Source organism: Trichoderma gamsii, assembly GCF_001481775.2.
Source record: "Trichoderma gamsii strain T6085 chromosome Unknown Scaffold_33.2, whole genome shotgun sequence".
In the NCBI taxonomy this organism is placed as follows: Eukaryota; Fungi; Ascomycota; class Sordariomycetes; order Hypocreales; family Hypocreaceae; genus Trichoderma; species Trichoderma gamsii.
Window position 1 is genome coordinate 158,945 of NW_020171370.1, and position 20,931 is coordinate 179,875.

At 47.9% G+C, this 20,931-nt stretch overlaps 6 protein-coding genes across 6 annotated transcripts; 1 reads left to right on the top strand and 5 right to left on the bottom strand.

The window, feature by feature from the left end:
• Positions 1-833: 833 nt before the first annotated feature.
• Positions 834-2,126, bottom strand: TGAM01_v208191 (hypothetical protein; the record flags this gene model as incomplete). The annotated part of the gene is made up of 4 exons (XM_018809287.1): positions 834-912; positions 970-1,551; positions 1,618-1,731; positions 1,801-2,126. The coding sequence occupies 4 exons, from the start codon at positions 2,124-2,126 to the stop codon at positions 834-836; spliced, it is 1,101 nt and encodes a 366-aa protein (XP_018657451.1).
• A 771-nt stretch (positions 2,127-2,897) lies between these two features.
• Positions 2,898-4,769, bottom strand: TGAM01_v208192 (hypothetical protein; the record flags this gene model as incomplete). The annotated part of the gene is made up of 5 exons (XM_018809288.2): positions 2,898-3,798; positions 3,864-3,947; positions 4,000-4,085; positions 4,139-4,306; positions 4,386-4,769. 5 exons carry the CDS (start codon positions 4,767-4,769, stop codon positions 2,898-2,900), a joined length of 1,623 nt encoding a protein of 540 aa, XP_018657452.2.
• Positions 4,770-7,850: 3,081 nt separating this feature from the next.
• On the top strand, positions 7,851-8,916 carry TGAM01_v208193 (hypothetical protein; the record flags this gene model as incomplete). Its single annotated transcript, XM_018809289.1, has 3 exons — positions 7,851-8,009; positions 8,072-8,371; positions 8,446-8,916. The coding sequence occupies 3 exons, from the start codon at positions 7,851-7,853 to the stop codon at positions 8,914-8,916; spliced, it is 930 nt and encodes a 309-aa protein (XP_018657453.1).
• A 1,555-nt stretch (positions 8,917-10,471) lies between these two features.
• On the bottom strand, positions 10,472-12,165 carry TGAM01_v208194 (hypothetical protein; the record flags this gene model as incomplete). The annotated part of the gene is made up of 2 exons (XM_018809290.1): positions 10,472-11,549; positions 11,651-12,165. The coding sequence occupies 2 exons, from the start codon at positions 12,163-12,165 to the stop codon at positions 10,472-10,474; spliced, it is 1,593 nt and encodes a 530-aa protein (XP_018657454.1).
• A 1,581-nt stretch (positions 12,166-13,746) lies between these two features.
• On the bottom strand, positions 13,747-14,955 carry TGAM01_v208195 (hypothetical protein; the record flags this gene model as incomplete). Its single annotated transcript, XM_018809291.1, has 2 exons — positions 13,747-14,720; positions 14,811-14,955. The coding sequence occupies 2 exons, from the start codon at positions 14,953-14,955 to the stop codon at positions 13,747-13,749; spliced, it is 1,119 nt and encodes a 372-aa protein (XP_018657455.1).
• A 2,089-nt stretch (positions 14,956-17,044) lies between these two features.
• On the bottom strand, positions 17,045-19,076 carry TGAM01_v208196 (hypothetical protein; the record flags this gene model as incomplete). The annotated part of the gene is made up of 3 exons (XM_024550277.1): positions 17,045-17,106; positions 17,166-18,651; positions 18,720-19,076. 3 exons carry the CDS (start codon positions 19,074-19,076, stop codon positions 17,045-17,047), a joined length of 1,905 nt encoding a protein of 634 aa, XP_024404984.1.
• Positions 19,077-20,931: the final 1,855 nt, after the last annotated feature.

A 20,931-nucleotide genomic window follows, 5' to 3' on the forward strand; every position in this document is an offset into this window, starting at 1 on the left:
AATCTATTCAACCTCAACGTGTATTGTGTTCGCAGTGAAACACGCAAACATATCCCAACCTGCTACCCTCTTCTCATCGACCTCGCTTTTTCGCTGACCAAGAACGGCCCAGCAATGTCTTCGTACCCCTGTGACGTGGATGGTCGGCGTCCCCTGTGGCGAAATGTCTCCCAAGGTAGGAGAAGATTCTAGTGCCAGGATACCTTTTCTGCTCGTACTGCTGACCCGCCGGTGCCGAGTATGCTGAGCAACATGAGAACAAACGTACTCGAGATGGGGCGCGGTCGAAGATGCAGATCTAGCAAACCATATTGTGTTCGAGCTAGTTCCTTGGGAGCAGCTAGGGGTCATGGTGAAGATGCTCGAAGATGAGAGATTTCGACTTCTTAAGGCACTAATTGCAAGATGCTCAGGGCTTCATATACTAAAGGCTTGGGTTAAGGTTTTGTATGAGTATGTGGAAGTAGGGGTACCTAGAGGGTCGTCACATATTGACTATTGGGATGTCCTGATGAAGTCGAAGCCCTAATGTGCTACCAGAGGGAAGCCGGACAATAATGATGAAGGGAAGTTGTAAGGAACATTCTCACGTTATAGAACTGGAGCGATTGAAGCGGTTTGCTTCTTAGTAATTAATAGTATGTTTTTATGTCTGCGCGAGCAGAGAAGTATATGCCACTCGTTGTAACTAAGATAACGGAGGCAGCAAGCAGCAGCCAAGAGCTAGAAGATTAAACAATAATTATATGCTTGTAATATAGAGATGATTGAACCGAATAAATATCCCATCATGGCCGATACCAAATTTTCTGTGCCACATTGAGAGCTCATACTCAAACACCCTGCGCCTTCAAGAACTTGAAGATTTTTTGGAACGCTTGCGGGGCAACCTTGTGAAAGTTGAGGTTGTGACTAATAAGCAGTTAGACTTTGCTCTTTTCAAAGGATTAATCGGATCAAAGTACTCACCCCGCTGGCAAATTGTCAACATACTCAAGGACTTTAGCTCCGGTGAATATGTCCTTTGTGCCATTTACAACACCGACACAGTTACCACCACAGGCAGAAACGTCAAACTGGCCCTGGAGAACCAAGACAGGTGCCTTAATATCACTGTAGCTAACATTGGTAGCCAACAGCGAGGGAAGTTCGCCAACCGCAAACGGCTCGCTGGCAACATTATAAGTCCACTCAGCAACGCTGTGCTCAAAGTACGGAGCCGCATAGTAGACATACGTCTCGGCATACAAATCCGAGCTGGTGATGTATCCAGAATCCAGCTGCCCCCATCGCGCAGGGTTCTGCAACTTGGCGATGCGGAAGCCGGCACCAGCAATGAAAGGGGGGAAGTAGTCAAAAGTGCCACTGAAGCCGGTCAATACGAGGCCATCGACGGCGACATGAGTGGCCGCTGCGGAAGAGATGTAGGAGCCATAACTGTGGCCGACGAGGGCAACCTTGCTAGCATGGGCTTTGGTTTTGGCATAGTTGACGAGACCCTCTAGCACGGCAACTTCGACTTGGAATTGTGCATCTGTGAACGAGTTGACTCTGTTGTAACCATGTGAGTATTTAACAATTTTTTTTCTTGCAGCAATTTTTGAAGTTTTAACTTACTTTGGTGATGATCCAACGCCAATGCGGTCATAGCTGAGGACTGAATAGCCCTGAGCAATAGCAGCATCAACAAAGTTGTACTTTTCACTCCCTGGAAAGTTGGGTCGCCAGTAACTGTAGCAGGGAGATCAGAACAGCTCTTCTCTATAATATTTCTCATCATGAATAAATGTATGCACTTACAGCTTAGATTCAATGATTCCGTGTGTAAGTACCAATGTCGGTCCTCCATTGCCGCACAACGTCGCACCCACGGTGTAAGTGCTCTTCACAGCAGCCGCAGTGGATCCACTAATGGGAAGAGGATCGCTCGCCTTACTGAAATCTCGACGAGTCAAGTTGAGACTTAGCGCGGCAGCATCCCAATCATCTTTGAGCGACGTTGCCAAAATGAATCGAGGCGTTGACACGGTAATCGGGATCTGAATATCTCGGCAACTAGCTGAGGCTGGCTGCGGCAGTGCTTGAACCGCCGCAGCGAAAACGGGAATTAACCGGTTGAAGAGCATGATGTTAAAGAAGGCAGATGAGAACTCTCAAGTCGACTGCAGATAATTGTAAAGAGATAAAAGTGTCACAATTGTTCGTTCATAGTCACCATACTTATAAATTTTAACACAACGTCTCTCTCAGCAACGTGCATCAACTTTCTTCAACTCCCTAGTAATTATATTCAATTGGTAATCGCTTGATAAAGCTAGTCTTTGATGATAACTACGGTTAGGTGCTTTGCTGCTTACGAGATCAAAAGCGTCTTCCAACTCAATGTTGCCGTGTAAGTCTAATGCCTCTCGCATTATTGAACCTCTTTTTCAATTTCTTTCGTAAGCTGGGATAGGTCAACTTTGCGACTTAACTACAACGAGACATTGGTCCCCCTTGTCTAAGCTGGCGCATATCCACAACAATGGAATCACAAGCGGAAAAAAGGAGAATAACGCAGCCGCTGACCGGCGATTTAATTTGCCGCTACGTCATACAAGGATTTCATCGGTAAAAACGCCTGTTCAGGAACAGTTGAACAAATTAGCACTTCGCCCTTGCATATACTATTACGCTTAATGATACTGGGCTGAGCTTATACGTCGCCCGATTTACGTGTATCAAGCCCTATACTCTTTGCGAAAGATAGGAGCATGCGCATCTTTGTTATTAATTCCTTAGTAGTATGGGTAAATAGTATTTCTCATGTATAATTATGTAAATCCTTGGCTGCACATGGGCATTTCCTCTTAACTCCTCAATTATTTCGCTCAAGCACTTGCGTGCATTATCTTTCTCTAGAAAATTTGGCGGACCAAATGGGCGATCCTATTTGTAATAGTCGATCCAGATTTCCAGGTCCCTTCGCTATTCGCCGTCTCGCATGATTGTCGTCGCTTGGCCTGCATCTCGTCCACAAACCTCGGCCACGTATTGGTCAAAACGAGATACTTGATATGGGCTTGGATGCTATCAAACACCGTTAAACCAAACTCTTCAGGGATCTCGCCCTCATAATGTATCCTGGAGGCGTTTCGATCGCTTAGCTCGACGGGAGAACTAGCCTCGCAGCAGCTGAAAGGAGCAATCTCAATATCGAACGATGTAGGTGAGATTGGTGTTTGCTCTCCACAGACACTTCGTGCGGCTGCTTCAAAGATGCGTTCGACGCGCTTAATCTCGGCAAAAGATAAGTTCAAGGGGAACTCAGCATCTCTTGGGCTAATATAGTCGATGTAGATCTCCAGTGCGTCGCTATACATCTTTCGTTTCTGATCATCAGCGCTCTGTGTAGCCCAGCATGACCTCCATTTTGCTACACTTGTTAAGAAGGCAATATTTTCTCCCGAAAAATCTCTCAGAGCAGAGAATTCTTGAAGTGGTTGAGGATTTTCGCTGAGAACGTATTCGAGGGCGCTCATTGTCAGCAGGCGATCGCCCAAGTCTTCGCTAAAGATGTCCAGAGGTTTACTCTTCTTCGTCAAAGTAGCGGTTGGGAAGATCCAGTGCTCCGTCGACGAAGACGAAGGGGTAAAGGGTTCCGCTTGAGGTGACAGCGTCAGACCCGTAGTTTGGAGAGGACTGTCCCATTTCTCGTTCGAGCGGGTAGTTTTTCTCTTCTGGATCCAAAACTTGACGACTTGGAAAGCGGGAACGAAAACGGTGAAGATTTCAAACATAAAAATGGAGAGATGGATCCTGGTTCCATGCCTAGTCAGTACCTATAATGGACTGAAGGAAGAGCTGATTTGCGAAATGCTTACCATTGACTCGGAGTAAAAACTTTATTGACCTTCTGGAAGACAGGAGCATACAGCGCGACCAAGAACATTGGTGTCGCATGGAGACTGCGTTAGAGTGTTAGCTTTTATCATATCATCGCGACAAGTCGAGACTTACTTGGAAATGCAGCAGCCGATGGTTTGTGCCCGCCATCCCATGGTATCGCGAATCCCCCAAGCGCGCCACAGAAGAATAGGTGCAACCTTGGAAGAAGTCAGTCACGATTTCGCTTCTCAAGGGCCTGAACTCTACGTACAATCCAAGTCCAAATGACCTGCCATAGAACCGACGGCCACCATTCCCACCCTCGACTCAAGTCCACAAGTTGCTCAAGGAGTGTTTCACCGCGGAGTTCGGTACCAGGAATGCCATACGTTGGATGGTATTTTCGGCAGGCTAGCCACATACCGACCGTGAGCAAGACCTAGAGATAGTATCACTCAGCATGCAAATCATCATCGTCATCTCGCGTTGTTAACGCGCGGAGTCTCAGACAAACGCACCTGGATGACCATTCCAAGAGCGATGAACATAATCGATCGCGTTGTATGATCCATGTTTCTGAGGCGGCAAAGCCATGAGGTTTTTGCGCCATTGCAGCCCGATTCGACTCGACGAGCTGGACCAGTAAACTGTTTCTGAAGCCTCGCCACGTGAAGAAAACGAAGATTGGATGCGTGGAACAATGCCACTCCCAAGGGAAACCAGAGGCCCATGAAGAAGTACTGGATGTCATATGCGAGGACTAGTGGCATGGTTTGGCCGATGGGATACACCAGCTGCGCCAGAATCCAATACATGTGCAGAAACCCAATTGCGAAAAAGGACAACGGCAGTCCACGAATCTTCAGAATGGGCAGATTTCGGTTGTACCAGCAGAAAGCCATGCCGGCAATGAGCGTGGTCGTCCATGATGCGCACCAAGATATGTAAAACACACCAAGCCTATCCCAATTGGCAGGGCTCGGTGGGAGCGTATATACAGAGAGCCCATCCATTATATCGACGACTATGGCTTAGGAATTTGAATGACGAAAAGAGAAAAGTCAAGGACGGCAGACTATGAAATATCGACTGAGGGCAGTATCACGCAGGTAATAATGGATTGTGGGCTGTGGAGTGATGTGAAGGGAGGTATGAGTCTCGTGTTATAAGACCTCATTGACGGCGAACCATCATTTATCTCTCTTCTACCATAGAACAGCCTGCTGTCTCTCTTCTTGTAGAGCTAATCGACTCCAATCTTGCTGATCGCTGAGCTAATATATGCTGTGTCACATCCAGTTAATAGATTGGTTGAGACTGAGAGACATAATTACTCCATCACCTTGGCATTATTACCAGGTCCAAGCGGCTATCATTTTGGACAGCGCCTGTGCGGCTGAGAAAGAAGAAAAGTTATCTGCCAGTTATACTATAAAGCTTCTTTTTCCCTCTTCTCAGCGCAGCTAGCAGGAAATTACACCGAACTAAGGCATTTTTCCAGGGCAAAGGATGCAAGGGGCCATCAGCCGCAGCCTGACAGTTCAGGTCCAAGAGACGGCTACCTGGAATCAGCTACGCAGGAGATGGGATCATCTAAACCATGTCTCACGGATGGACTGCGATCCAGGGCAAGAAAAAGAAAATAGGTGGTGTGTGACAAGGAATAAGAACAGGGAAAAGTCAGACTTGGCATCACGTAGCATTACCGAGAGAGGTCAGGTGAAGGGCGTGAGACATTGGCGTATATGAAAGAGCATTCTGTTGCCAGCATCTGTAACCTTGATGGGCACAATGATAGTGTACTGTTGACAACCTGGTATAGCTGAGGCTGATACGTATTGATACTACCCATACTCATATACAACTCTCAAGCAAGCTTGCAAAATCTCAAGAGCTGAATGCTTTGGGGCAGCAGGGATCTTGTACTATCTGGCATCGCTCCATACAGCCGATCCCCGCAATCGAAAAGCCGCTCTCCCTTGACGCTTTGGCTCAACTACTAGCCCGAATCTGGGACGAGGGCGATCAGCCGCACTTTGCTTTTTCCATTTCGGTGGCTGGCTGGCCGTAATTTATATTAGTGCACGATGTTAATTCTTGCCGACAGCCGGCTCTTATGCATACGATCGTAGAATCAACATAATCAGCTCAAGCACAGAAGTCAACCTCTCACATTAGAAAGTCACTTATATTGTTGGGAAAATATCTTCTGCTTTTCTTCTATTCATTAAACGCTACCCTACTCACCGACGCTCGGATATTGCTATGTGACACAAACACTACGCTCCCAGGCTCCCAAGGCACGCTGACTTGTGCGACACAACTGAGTCAGGCCTCGTAGTAGTGCTATTGACTTATCCCTTTCTCCTGGTATTTGCCACAGGGGTCGAAAGCCATGCCGTCTCTAGGCAAGGGTGGTATTCATTGCGCTGTATGATGATTGGTGGCGATCACGGGACGCTGGACGGTGTGGCTGCTTCGGTGATCAAAAAGCATGATTTGAGGCTGATTTGATCGTGATTGAACGGTTGTGGTGTGCCTATCTGTGTCTTATATACTTGCAAGGGTATCTGCGAGGATTTGTGATTTACGCAGTGCATGGGTCATTCCAAGGTAAAACGCCAAGACTAAATAGCGTATTCCATGTTCTCATCTTCTATCTCTCATATGCGTCTTGCTTCCATTGTTTCTGCTATTCACGTCTCGAAGTGTTCTGATACTATCAACGGTGCGTTCTAGATATATCATGCTAACAGAAGCTTTTCTTCTCCGACTGCCAGCAGTGCATGTACTGAATGCTGTATCATGCTAGACCATCCAGATGATGGCACCTCTTTGCCACATTGCATACTGTAGGTAACCAACTGCGCGGGTACAACAGTTCCGTCATGGTGATACCCACACGCTTGCCACCTGGCCGGAACATGTAGGCCGTCCCGAGACAGTGGTAAGGTTTGCAATTTTCCGTATTTTAGCAATGAAAGTGTCAGTTATAGTTTAGCAGGGTCTAGTGAACCATCGGTTCTTCAAGGCTGTCTTTTCACGAATTCGCAGGCATGATGGCCTGTTTCTGAGCGCCGTATAAAGCTCATAAGATAGCTTGAAGGACGAATACGAGGGTTCATATATTAGGACGTTCCAAATTGCTTGGGGGATATGTGTCACGAGCGTAAAGATTACCCAATAGCACACTCCACTGATTTACAAACAACGACACAGCGTAATTACACACTATGATCCGAATTAGAAAGTTCAGATTAAAAAGAGTACGTCTTGGGAAGATCTAGTCAACAGATGCATACTTTATCTGAAGCATGCTCTTTATGAATGGTCTTTCTGATAGCATCAATTCATCCAGGCCATGTGGGTCAAGGTAGCCTACACAATTAGGTGGTAAATTTGCTTTAATGCTAATTGCACATTGTATTCAAGTAGATGATTTGATCGAAGACAGAGCTACAATTCTAAAAAAATTTTAAGCAGAAGTCATTGGCCATCTTCGATTTCATGATTATTAGATCACTAGGGACTTGCAGGCCATTTTGCGTCTTTGAGTTATCATGACAAGTAGCCACTCAATGGGATTTGCTACAGTGAAAACCAACCAAATCTTTCAACTTGCGCATGAATCTCATCTTTCTCTTCAGTTTCTCATTAGGATCTAAACTTATCAAGCTCTTGTTAATCATGACAAATATGCCGTCGGCCTTCTCATTTGTAATCCTCGAGGCAGGATACGAGACAGGATATATAGGTCAATTATTAAGCATAGCGTGCAACTTATCCGGGTGGAGCATACTAAGGACGTTGCCAGTTATTCCCAATCAGAACAACAAGGTCTGATAAGGGGGACCTTTTCCGACGATGAGTACATAAACTGCTAAATGGAAAAGTAAAGGCAGTATCGTCACTGACTCGCATTGAATTGTCTGGTATACTCATTCGTGCTTTTGTCCACATCACGGACAATACTCAGCAACATCATGGGGTCTCTTCCGAAAGACTATTTCGTCAAGACTTTGCAGTATACTAGGAAAATATTTCAAGACGTTTATCCAGCTATCGACCCATCCAGCCCTGCTAATTCTCTTGCTGGGAAGATTGCCATCATAACAGGCGCAAGTCGCGGTATTGGTGCCAGGGTTCGTAACCATTAGGCTTCCCATCTCAATAGATCATCACACTCATATGGTATCATTCTTAGGGAATTGTGCCCTCGCTGGCCAAGGCAGGAGTCCATGGCTTAGTCCTTGTTGCGCGCGATGAGGCCAAGCTGAAAGAAGTGGAAACCGAAGTTCATCGGATTAATCCCCAAATCGAAATACTACTCGTGGCATTGGATATCACGGACGAGGCTGCTGTGAAACAACTATACACCAGTATTCGAGAGCGATTCGGCCGTGCTGCAGACATATTGGTGGCCAATGCCGCAGTAAATGCCGCTACGAATGGGGGTGGCCCAGTCCTTCATGAAGCAGCTGTCGATGAGTGGTGGTCAAACTTTGTGAGTCGCCTATCTGTTCGAAAAGCTAGTTGACATGCGAGACTAATAGATCCTTGTTATCGGTCTTGTTATAGGAAATCAACGTCAAGGGGTTCTTCATCCTAACCAAATACTTCATATCATCTCTTCCCACGCCTACGTCGCCAGCAACAATCATCAATATCAGCACCTCGGGAGCATGGCTCGTTTTCCCCGTTACTGCTCCTTATAGCGTCAGCAAACTCGCCAGCCAGCAGTGGTGTACCCACCTCAATGCGGCTTACAAAGGCACTCTCACAGTTGTGAGCATTCATCCCGGACTTGTAGAGACGGATATGAATGCAGACTTCACAGACTTCGATCTCGATAGCCCGGAATTAACGGGTGGTCTATGTACTTGGGTGGCTGCAGATCGAGCACGATCCGAGTTTCTTAGTGGGAGGGTTATATGTGCTAACTGGGATGTTGAAGAGTTGGTGGCTCGGAAATCCGATATTGTGGCTAAAAATGAGTTGACAATGGACTTGACGGGTAGCTTTGGTAGTGAGCAGTTTTCCACTGCATGAACTACTGTGTTATAGCTTCGTAGATGTGCAAGATTCAAGATGTTGATTCAATCAATATTCAAATTATCTGAGACTTTAGGCGTTAGCTTTGTTCCAAAAGCCTCCAGTGAATCATCAAGAGAGTTTAGCAATTGTCTATATATCTAGTATCAACGCCTAGTTGATCTGGAAGTACCATCGCCCGTCTTTGCTGGGTCTTCGAACGCTTGCATATACGGCACTTCCTTCCTCCACCTATAAGAGGAAAAGCTTTTCCGTATTGCATGTGTTCTCAAAACCTGTGAAAGGATCATCCACCCCGCGACTTCTCTCCAATCCTAATGTAGGACCTTTTATCTTTTCCCTTTATCCGCAAGTGCCATAGTCTCAGCGCGCTCATAACCACAGTAAGAACGCAGCGCTCACCCAACAGGCTAGATTCCAGGCTATTCATCAGCTGAAGTGTAAAGATTGGCTTGGCACTCATTGGGTTGACCACATTCACCAAAGAAGCGGGTAGCCACGAGAGCTTCGCAATTATTTCCCCTTCTGGAGGAATTCTTCGCGAAGCCCTGGGAAGTCTCGTCAACTCCCACGCAACTCTTCCACTGCCACCTTCACCAACACTTCTCTATTCCAATCTTTCCCTCCTCATATTACGTCCAGCTACAATGGAAAATCGAAACGCAACGCCGTTGTTTATCGTGGATTTCCCAATCATCGTCACAGTTTCGCCAACTGTTGTCGATGCCTTGACATTATCTTTCTTAGGCAGGGGTGGCAGCAAAATCTTACTCTCGTTACTGAAAGGATTGACTCGTTGCTCAAAGACAGTAACATCGCCAGTTGCGGCAAGAACGGGATCTTTACGAGTGACTCCATTGTGTAAAATGAAGCCTCCTCTCGCGCCGAGTGGCTTGGGACAGAACCATCCGAAAGGGTGAAATTCTGCTAGGTACAGGATTTCATTCGAAGGCGCATCTTTTATTGTGAACGATTTTGACCATCCGGCTTGTATTATCATCAGTGAAGGGAATTGCGGTAGAATAACGATGGCGCTTGTTGTGCTGAAGACAGACGGTCGCCCTCTTCTTGATAAGGGGGCGGCAAGCTTGTTTCATATTTCAATAGACTTTGGGTGATGGCCTCGTAAGAGTTTTCCATCATAGTACTGATAAACAAGTGTAGAAGAATAAATAAGATGAGTTACGCCGTGTAAAGAATTCAGACACGAGTGCTAGCCTAACAAGCATTGAGGCTCAAGGAGAGTCGCGTGGGGTGTTAGACAAGAATTCAAATTGATAGAAGCATACCAAAAGGCTCATGCTGTTGGCCGTTGGATGTTGGTACAGTAGTTGGCCCCAGCGTCAAGGTTAGTATTGAAATGACACGCATATGACAATCGGATATTAGCAGGGAAGATATCGTATTCAGTTAGTAAAAGGGCGGTTTAGCAGTATTTAACGCTAGAAATAGAAATACTAAAATTTAAAATACGACAAGACAGTCACCTAGTCTATGGCGATTTCCTGTGCAACACCCCGTTGTTGAATACGATCCTCTAAACTACAATCTTTTAGGGCAGCGTCAGATCGCCTAATAAACTCGCATCTCCCTCCTCAGCTGGATAATTCTTTTCCAAGTCCCTGAGCAACTCCGCATGTTTCTCGCTCCGCACCGTAACTTTGAATGGAAACGGCGCCACCTTTGCAACAGCGCTTCTCACAGGGTCAAGCTCAACCTTTGGTTCCATCACATTGCCCTGCTCATCAACAATTTTGCTCAAGTCGAAAAAAGCCACCAGACAAGCAATATTGAGAAACAAAGTCGCGTCCGCAAGATGTCGCCCGGGGCATATCCTACGTCCAAACCCAAAGACGGTCCAAAACGGACTCGGCTCATTCCGCGGCTCGAGAAAGCGATCTGGATCAAACTTATAAGGGTCTCTATAAATCGAAGGGTCATGGCAGAACTCAAAAATCTCCGGCAAAAGAATCGATCCCTTGGGTAAGTCATAGCCCTTGTATGTCATGTCTTCTGACATAGCATGGGGGAAGCCCAACGGCGCTGTTGGAAAAAACCGAAGAGCTTCGGCGAATATGGCGCTGATATAGGGCATCTGCTCCTGGTCGGCAAGAACAGGCAGACGAGTACCGCCAGTCACTCGATCGACTTCTTCCCGCGCCTTTTGTTGAATTTCCGGGAACATGATGGCCGCCAGGATGAAGGTCCTAGTCACTGTGACGGTGGTTTCCGAACCACCAACTTGCAAGCCTGCAGCTGACCACTTGATGGCATGCGCGTCAGCTTCATTGAGCTCCCCAGCGTCTGTAGTGTGCTCTTGAATAAGCCTCGCGATAAATGATGTCGTGTTCTTGTGGCTCGCTAATTGCCTCCGAGCGAACTGATAAGGCTCTTCAGCATAGACTGAAGCATTCCGGTTGTGCTGCCTGGCCTCAGCCTTGAAGGCTGTGCCAGGAAGTCCATCAGGAAGCCACTTAACCGCAGGTAAATACTCGATAAGTCTTCCAAAGGCATCGCAAGCGCGGAAGAAGTTGGCAACCACGTGGTCACTCAACTTTACCAGAGGGTCATCTCCATGAGGGCTGGTATTATAGCCGTACAAGATTCTGAGCATGACTGCATCTGCATGACTGGACATGAGTTAGCTGGTAGAATTACAGACATACAGCTCGTGGTTTGCTATTGGGCTCGGGTCCACGATGAAAAAAAAAATAAAAGACTTGATGCTCACATTTCTAGATGCCGAAGGATCTGCTCGGGTGCCTTTAGCGTATCCTGCAGTAGCAATCCAGTGTGTAGTTCCAGAATATCCGCATGCTTGCTCACTATGAGCTTGGTTCCAAGACCTTTATGCATAAACTTCCGATGAACCTTGAACTCTCTAGTCTGTTGATGGATAGGGATCATCTTCCCAAAGCCTGAATATTTGCTAAATTCGAAAGCAGGGCGCCCAGACGAGGCGGAACTCTTCTTGTCGAGAATTTCCTGTGCATCTTGTTTGTCGGCAATGAAAATCAGATGCCGCCCCATGATCGTGACAGAGGCAATCGGCCCATATTTGTCCGTCACTGATTTCCAGTGTATGTAGTCGGGGACGCCTTTGGGAGGTAGATCGAGAACATTGCCGACGATGGGCAATCCTTTTGGCCCAGGTGGTAGATTCTTCTTCTTGCTGCGGAATAGCTGGTGGTAAATGGCGAAGCTTATTAGAGCTATGAGAGCTTGGTACAAGATTGTTGATGCCATTTTTATCAGAAAAAGACAATAAATCGCAATAACTCCATGTCATGGACTAAGCCATATTCTTATCTTTGAAAGTGCGAGGGAGCACGTCATTTATGTAAACCGTTTCTCTCAGAACTCGTTACTAATAACATTATTCACTCTAGTCGCCTACATATTCGGCAAAAAAGGGATTAGTCGCTTCTCAAGGGGTTGGCTTGGCTTTCACGCGATAATATAGTAGATTTGCACCCAATAGACTGGACCGCAGGATTTAACCTTGACCATATGCCCGATATGGTAATTACTATGAAGACCTCGTCTCCAAGGTAACGCTTCCGGACAGTTTTCGGACAGCGGGAGGTATCATATCAATGATTCCCGGTCCAAAACGAGAACTAGTGCTCGCAGTATATTGGCATGTCCAATAACGAACTCGCATGAGCCGGCGCAGAGCTTGGGTTGTCCGTATAGAGGATTACATGGGCACAGTGCTGCAGAGCCCTTTTTGCGACACCCAGTCCTAGAAGAGGAACCACTTTAGCATGATAATAATTCAAGATTTCATGTTACACAGCATCAAGCTAGTTATGAAGGATCATCACAAGTCTCAAAAGCAGGCCCCTATGTGAAAGTATATCGTTTGCTGCACCATATTTTCTGAAAAGAGCCATCAGCTTAATAGATAGAGTAATTCTGAGTATGAAAACCAGGCACGTTCCCGTCCTAAGATATATGAGTGGCTATTAATGATAACTCAGTTGCTTGTCAGATGCTCGCTGGCAGCTTCAAACAGGCGAAAGCTCTCTACCTGGAAGCAGTATCTTTTTTACATATTGCGAATTACATCATATGTGCTATGCAATACAACCCCGACGGGGTTTAACCTGGCCTCGCAGCATCACATTCGTGGAATTAATGTTTACAAATTAAGTCATAACCTGCAGCATAGACACCCACTTCGGCCATCTCTTCCGCCAGCTGACACCGATTTGTCGAGTTTTGGAGCACTCTCTCTGCTGCATGCAACAGCTCCCAAAAGGGCATCTTTTCCACATAATCATATGCCACCACTGCCAAGCGCTGGCCCCGCATAATACGATTTAAAGGATCGGCCAGGGTTACATATACGCAAGGTCAGCCTGCTAGGACTAAATCAAGGGCGAAAAAGAGCATTATACAAATCAAGCAAAAATCGAGAAACAGGCAACCACGTCTTACATGGATGCAATCAACTACATGTACAGTACATTAAAAAATTCACATGAGCATGTGGCTTAGCAGCACTCAGGACGACTTTCCCCTCTACTCATCCCAGTCATCCAAGGGACGAGGCTAGAATGCTATACCTCGCCACATCTATGACGACCCAAACCCATCTGTAGCTGCAATACGGAGCAAAGACTTTCACAATCTCCAAATAAGGTAAACGCCAAGACTTATATACTACCTTGTGCCTGCAAATCCCTACCAATAGAGCATTTCACAATACACAGTTAACTAAGCGGAAGTAATTAGACGAATGCCTTGGAGTTTCATGCCAGTCTTGTTCTACATGTAAACTAATCAACAAAGCTCTTCTTCACAAACTCGCCCAGAACCAAATCACGCAATCTTTATCACAACCTTGCCAAAGTGCTTCCCCCCCTGCACATACCCCATCGCCTCCTTCGCCTCCTCCAGCCCAAACACCTTGCACACCACCGGTCGTATCTCCTTGTCCTCGTAAAACCTCACCATCTCCTCAAACCGATCCTTGCCACCATTGATCAGCCCCTTCAGCGTAACATTCTTCCGCAGCGCCAGCACATTCACGTTCAGCTTGTTCCAGCTCGACGCCTTGTCCTTGTCGTCATCGTTATCCTCTTTGCCAGACACGTAACCAATGCAGCTAATCGTCCCGCCAAAGGAAACGCTCTCAAAGCTTTTGCGCAGTGTCTTCGCACCGCCCACTTCAAGGATATAGTCTGCGCCATTGCCCTCAGTGGCCTCCAACACGCGATCCTGCCACTCCCAGTACGTGCGGTAGTTGATCGTATGATCCGCGCCGAGCTTCTTCGCCTCCTCGAGCTTTTCATCCGACGACGACGTGATGATGGCCTTTAAACCAGCCGCCTTTGCAATCTGCAGTCCCGCAATGCTCACTCCTCCCGTACCCTGCAGCAACACCGTCTCGACCTTCTTCTCCTCCGGATCCTGGCCGTAAATCTCCACCGCTTGGAACGCCTTGCCAATAGGCCTCATCCAGTTCAGCGCCATCCACGCCGTCACACTCGCAATGGGCAGACAACTGGCCTCCTCATCGGTCAAGTACTTGGGCACTTTGACCAGCGTCTTTGCATCGAAACACCGGTACTCGGTCAACACTCCAGGCAGAGGCAGGCCCAGTCCCGTAGCCAAGTCGGACGGCTTGAGCGCTCCGGAAAGATGAGCCTGAGCAAAAATGGACATGACGCGAGTGCCCTTGTTGAGGAGCGGTGATTTACTTTCCACAACGGTGCCGCACATGTCAGAGCAGGGAACGATGCCGGCGTTGAAGTCGTCCGGATTCAAGTGATGACTATATTGGCCTTCGCAGACTACAACCGAGTTAGAAGCGAGCGTTTCCAACGCGTATCTGATCACCATATACCAGATCCGGCGAAGCAGAAGCACTACTCTCAACGTACCTTCAATATCCCGATAATTCAAGCTCACAGTATGAATCTTGACCAACACCTCTCCCTCCTTCGGCACAGGTACCTCTCCCTCCGTAAACTCCAGCTTATCAACCCCATCCAGCTTAGAAATCCATTGCTTATTAGTCGACGCCATTTTGACTTTCTCAGCTGCCCAGTTTATAAGTTGCCAGTGCCTTATGCCTCTCTCGTCTTCAACGGCTATATCAACTTTCCGATGCGGGGATTCAGAGTTTCAGCGAAGTTAGTGCGACGATAGCACCTCTTAACAATCAACAATCAACAATCGTAGTCACCAAAAGATAGGAAAAAAGGAAAACCAGTTGTTTCACAAACAGAACGTATAAATCCTAGAATGCTACGTTTCAGAGGGGTAGTCAACATCTGCCAATCATGGACCGTATATAACATTCAAAATGCGGATAATAATATTCATACAGGCTACGTCATCCGTAGAATTTTGCGATACGAGCGCTACATCACGACTTAACCGTCAGGCAACACAATTAGTGGATCCGATTGCCGTCTGCCTAGGTACCTTAGAAAACGAGTCAGCGAAAACATAAGCATAAGTAGACAGCATCAACGCTAACCAGGGCTGCACCTTGGACGGCGATTCAAGCCATATGACTTGCATTTATGAATCTGTTAATATTGAGAAGCTAGAGGAGACCCTCACACCAAGAAATGAATCCATACTGGTAACTAATTCGGAATCACTTATCCGTTAAGTTCAGAAACAGAAAGTCATAAAATAAGATCTCGCTAGTCCCAGCAAATACATGCACAATTGGATAAAAAGTTGAAGCATTCAAACTCAATTATAACTAAAAGAAAACTAAAACTCCAAATTGAATCGAAAAAGTAGAAAGAGAAGCTCTTGGTAGCACTAATACAGCAGTTACAGTTCGTGAAAAGAACAAGAAAAGAAGACGAAGAAAAGGAGAAAACATTTACAAAAAAACTGAAAAACAAAATTATTAGGACAAAAAGAATAGAAGAATTCGCCGCATTTGTGTTTTTTTCTTTCCCTTTCTTTCACATGATCCTGCTAAATCGTATAGCCCTGTATGAGTTTATGAAACTGACCATTTCCTCTTTGCATCTATCTAGGATGCATGGAGTTCATCTTTCCCGTCACCGGTCCCCTCTCTTCGAGAACCAAAAGAAACAAAAAAGAAAAGAGTTCTCACATAGATGCATATTCCAAGAAGAAAGATGCAAAATATCCAAAATATAGTAAACCCCGAAAAATGCTGCCCGGTCAACGCCGCAATAAAGAAAAATTATACCGTCTCAGCGAAGTCGACTTTTTTTCTCGGTTGCGCTGAGAGGGAACTGCCTCAGCGGCGGAGACAAGACTTATTAATCAACGCAAGCAAATGCCATAAACTCTCGTATAAAGCATCAAAGAGAAGTTTCATTTTTTTTGCTGAGAGATATTTTTTTGTTCCGCTTCCTCACAATCATCTCCAACTAACTCTTTTATTCCAACAAACACATTGCTACTCTCATCTCAAGCCTCCCCCTTGCATATACAAGAAGCTGGGATGCTCAATTCGTTGTCGTCACGGTCGTATCTGGACGTCAGACATGGGGGTATTAATAAGATTCTTTTTTTCTTTGGGTATAGGTACTGCTCGTCATCGTCGCCGAAGCCACTCCACTCAGTGCCAATGTGATGCGAAGCACGACGAGGTGGATTCGCAGCAGCTGTCTAGACGTAAAGTCGTGAAAATAAATGTCATAATCGTCAAGAATCGGTCGTAGGTCTGGTTGAACGAGTATACTCGAAGGGGATATTCCAGGCATTGCGTTCGGAAACGAATCATAAACGTTTGCGTAACGGCTGCCCATTTGTCGAACAAGTATTTTTTTCGTATCCTGGTCCTGTTTTCCGCATTCTCATCGGGGGTGGCATCATCATCATAAAAACCAGCTACGGAGCGGCGAGAGTTGATGGCGAAACACGAGACTTTTGGGCAACCTAGGGCGAGTGTTACGCCACTGTTTTGATCAATCGTCCTAGATTCGCCGACAACTCTCGTCGTCCTGATGAAAATCAATATTACAAGTCATAAAAAGCAATGGGTGAGGGCGAGGCGAGGGATGCGATGCAGAAAGCCTGCTCCGAATCCCCCCCAAAGGGCAGTCCAAAGGCTCTCTCTCAGTAAGCTTCATGCAGCACACAGAGGAGAGCGCGAGTAGACGCGTGTTGTATTCGTTTAGTGATATCGTGAAGCATTAGTGGAGCTGGTGCCAACGCGAGCTCCATTGTCCGAGGAATCTAATAACAGCCATGTTAGTTTGGTAGAGCAGCCGGCGTGGGGGATGGGATCAACGTACCACTACCGCGTTGCATGTGGCCATTGGCCCGAGTACGACCAAAGCCGTTCGAGGTCTCCCACTCTGGGCCACGCGGCTGTCGCTCAGGGGCACCCTTGGTAGTACCGTTGCCGTTGGCGCTGGGTCGTTGGCTGCCAATAGCACCAGGAGTGTTACGTGCCTGGGGCTGCAGCCCGCTCGCCTCAAAAGGAGACAAGCTCAATCCGCTGAGGCCGCTGACAAGGCCATTGTCATTCTTTGCACCGGGGGTGCTAGGATTTCCACTCTGAGATTGGCTACCGTTGCTGAGAAAGTCACCAAATCGGGCAGTCGACGCAGGCGCAATACCGCTCAGTCCGCTACCAGGGGCCAGGTAGCTTGATGACGCCTGAGAGGGGCTAGGAGTGAACGAGCGTAGGTCGGCAAAGCTCTTGGCAGCTCGCAGGTTGTTGGGAATTCCAGCCCCATCTGGGCTACCGGGAAGTTCAAGAGTAGGCCCATGTCGACCAACAAGATGAGCATAATTGTTGCTGGCCGCTCGAGACTCTCGGTCGGCGGCAAAGTCGAATGTGGCAGCCCGGCTCAAGCCACGCTTGTGAACATCCAAGCTGCTGGCAGGGGGCGTATGAAGATCGGCGGTAGGGGAGGGCTGTCGTCGCTTGAGCACAGTTAGTTGTCGGGAATCAGCCTCACCGATGGACTGGTGCTCAAGCCCCATGTGATGAGCGAGAATGTGAATAGACCGGCGGTGCTCGGGGGCAATTCCAGGAGGAAACACTAAAATTTCACGAGTATCATCTCTGCGGAACATGACAAGTTCGGTGTAGAACTCAAGGGTCTGGGGGTCGTTCAGATCAATGTCGCCTAGGGTTTCCTTGTCAGTAAATCGTCTAATAAATGATGTGTGCGTAAAAATCCTACCGAGATGAGAGATAGCGGAGGTAGGGGCGACAGAAGCGGTGCGCGCCTGAGCCTGGGACATTCCACCCAGACTCTGAATCGAGCTCTGGTTATGCAGAATAGGGGCGCGGTGCTGCTCCTCCAGCTGACCTCGGCGCTCCCTCTTTTCTCGCTCGATACGCTCACGCTCAGCCTCGGGAAGCATCTTCTTGTACTCGACTCGCAGCTTTCGGCCATGAACGTCCATTCCATTCATCGCCTCAATGACGACACGAGTATCTTCAGCGGACTGGAAGTTGGCAAACGCGAGCCCTCTGAACACTCCATTGTCAAAGTGGTAGTTGAAGGCATAGGGCTGGGGGAGATGCATATCCAGCATAATCGAAGCAAGAGTTTCTTTGCGCACGGCGAATGGGATATTCTTGATAACAATGGCAGTAGGAATGAGTTGGTCGGCGTCGTTTCCGACAGACTGAAGGCTATTTGGGGATGGGTGAGATCCAGGAGCATCAACGCGGAGACCACCGTTTGACATGGGGGCGCCGGCAAGGCCATTCGAGTAAGATTGAAGGTTGGGCATGCCCATTCCGCCATGTTCGGTCCAGTTCTGCATCTTGTTGGTCAGTTACGCGATTTCACTTTTCAAGGCAAAGGGTGTTAAAGTCATAAACATACAGTCGGCAAAGCAGCTCGGCGGTTAACGCTTCGCTGCCTCTGTGAGCCATGCACGTTGCCTCCGACGGTAGCCACATTGGCGCCGTTGTAATTCCATGTTTGGCCGTTATCCATCATGTATCCAGGCATGGCACCGCCGCCGCCAATGGTGTCCATAGCTCGGCTTCCATAGCTACTGGCCAGCCTATCGGAGGAGTAAAGGTTGTTTGAAGGCAGAGGTGCATCAAAGGGTCGCTGCGTCTGTCGGGGCATGGACAGGCCAGGGGCAAAGCCATAATTTTGCCTCGAGGAGCTAGGCGACCGGTTGGTCGCCGTACCATAATCGAGGTAAGTCATATCGTGGGGCTGTTGAGCCATTTCGCAAGATCGTCCAAATTATCCTTGATGCGACTGCGGCGTGAAGAGCGTTTCCGAAAATACGCCAAGGGGTAGATAGTTAAGATGGTGCGCAATAAATGGGCGGAGAAGGAACACGTAATCGGCAGGACAACGAGGTTCCAGATCTTTGCACTAAGAAGAAGAAGATACTCAAAAACGCGATAGAGACGGACGATGAAATGGCAGCATAGATGATGCACAGTCTGGTTTGATCGGATCGTTTCAGTCGTGACGGTCGTAACGTGAGTTGGGGGAGCAGCCCAGGCCAACCCAACAAGAGAGCAGTCGTGTAGAAGGCAGTGCAAAGCTAGCTAGCTAGCTCTATGCAATGCGTAGAGATAGGGAGTGAAGTCTATAATGAAAGGAAAATTCAAGATCCACGGAACTCGTTCAAGCACTCTGGCTTTCCTCTTTTCTTCAGAGGCGACTCGGCGCCGCGTCCAGTATTCTAGACAGAATCGCCAAGCTTGGAGCTCACGATTCTTTTTCTAAGATATAGCGGTCGGAATTCGGGAAACGTGGTGTTCCTATTCAAACTGCGCCAGTCGGATCAGGTCGACAAATGCGCGGGAAGTCCAAATCGGATCCAGGGAGCTCTGTATCCGTAGGTTGTCCAGATCGGATTCCAGCGGCACCAGTACTCGCGTTCCAGGAGCTGTTCTCAGATGGCGGCAAAGGCGGGCGTCGGCTGGCGACTGGCGACTCTCGCAAGCGGCTCTTACGAAGTCTTTCGCTGTCGCGGGTTCGCAGCAGAGGGCGACGGAGAGGAGAGGTGGCGATGGAGAGGAGAGAAGAGAAGCGAAGCAGTGCTACGAGGTACGAGAGTTGGAGAGCCGGGCTAGGGAAAAGAAAAATTGCACGCCAGAGCATAATCCTAAGTACGGGTAATAACCTACTAGGGGGGAGGCTCTTGCCCGCCCCACCACTGTAGACTCGGGTGCGCTAGATGGCCAGGGTACAAGCTGGATATAGGGGCGGCCACCAAGCAAAAGGTAGTACCGGCTACGTGCATAATGGCAGATTGCGGCCCAAGGCAGTACACGGCGCAGACCACCCCTAATTTTGGAGTGCCAGTGCCTGGTGGCCTGTGCTAAGGCGCTGGGCTCTAGGGCACAGCAGTGCTGATGGGAAAAGTATCTGCTTGTATAAGTGATGCGGCCTCTAATCTAACGAAGCAAGGGAGCAGGTTCTTTGCATAAACAAGCCGCTTTGCCCTGTGAGATTGCCTCTCTTTTTCTCTCCAGCTGCCGCTTTTAGTCTACTTTGCACCTGTTTCTCACTGTTGTTGTTTTGTCCTGCACTGCATCCACCGGCCGTTTCTTCTTGCGTGAAAATATCTGCTGTGCCGCCAGTACAAGCCCTCAGCTTCTTCCTACAGCCACAGCCCTAATAATGACGGTACGTACCGCAAGGGCATTCATGTTACCTTAAGCTTCCAGGTTCGCAGGCAGCCCTGGTCGCTGGCAGTTTTCGGTACCGCGGACCTCGCCCATGGATTATTGCGACTGCAGAACCTATCGTTGTAATGAATCTACCTGCCATCGCAGCAAAACAGCCGACTATCAGATGTACTTGCACACAGTTGATAGATCCCCTTCGCTTGCAGTTCCGAGTTCTTATCTCATTTACCTCCATGTCATTCTCTCTCTGCTACTGCAGCATTTATTGCTTCCCCTGAACATACTCAGGCCTTTGGCCATGCCTCGACGTTCTAGAAGAAATCGATGTCCGCCCCTATTCTCCGCGGCTCTACTATGTTTTGCTGCGAAGCGATTCAAGCATTGCGTTCATTATGACACGGAGTCCTGGATGGAGCCTTTGGCCGTAGAATTTG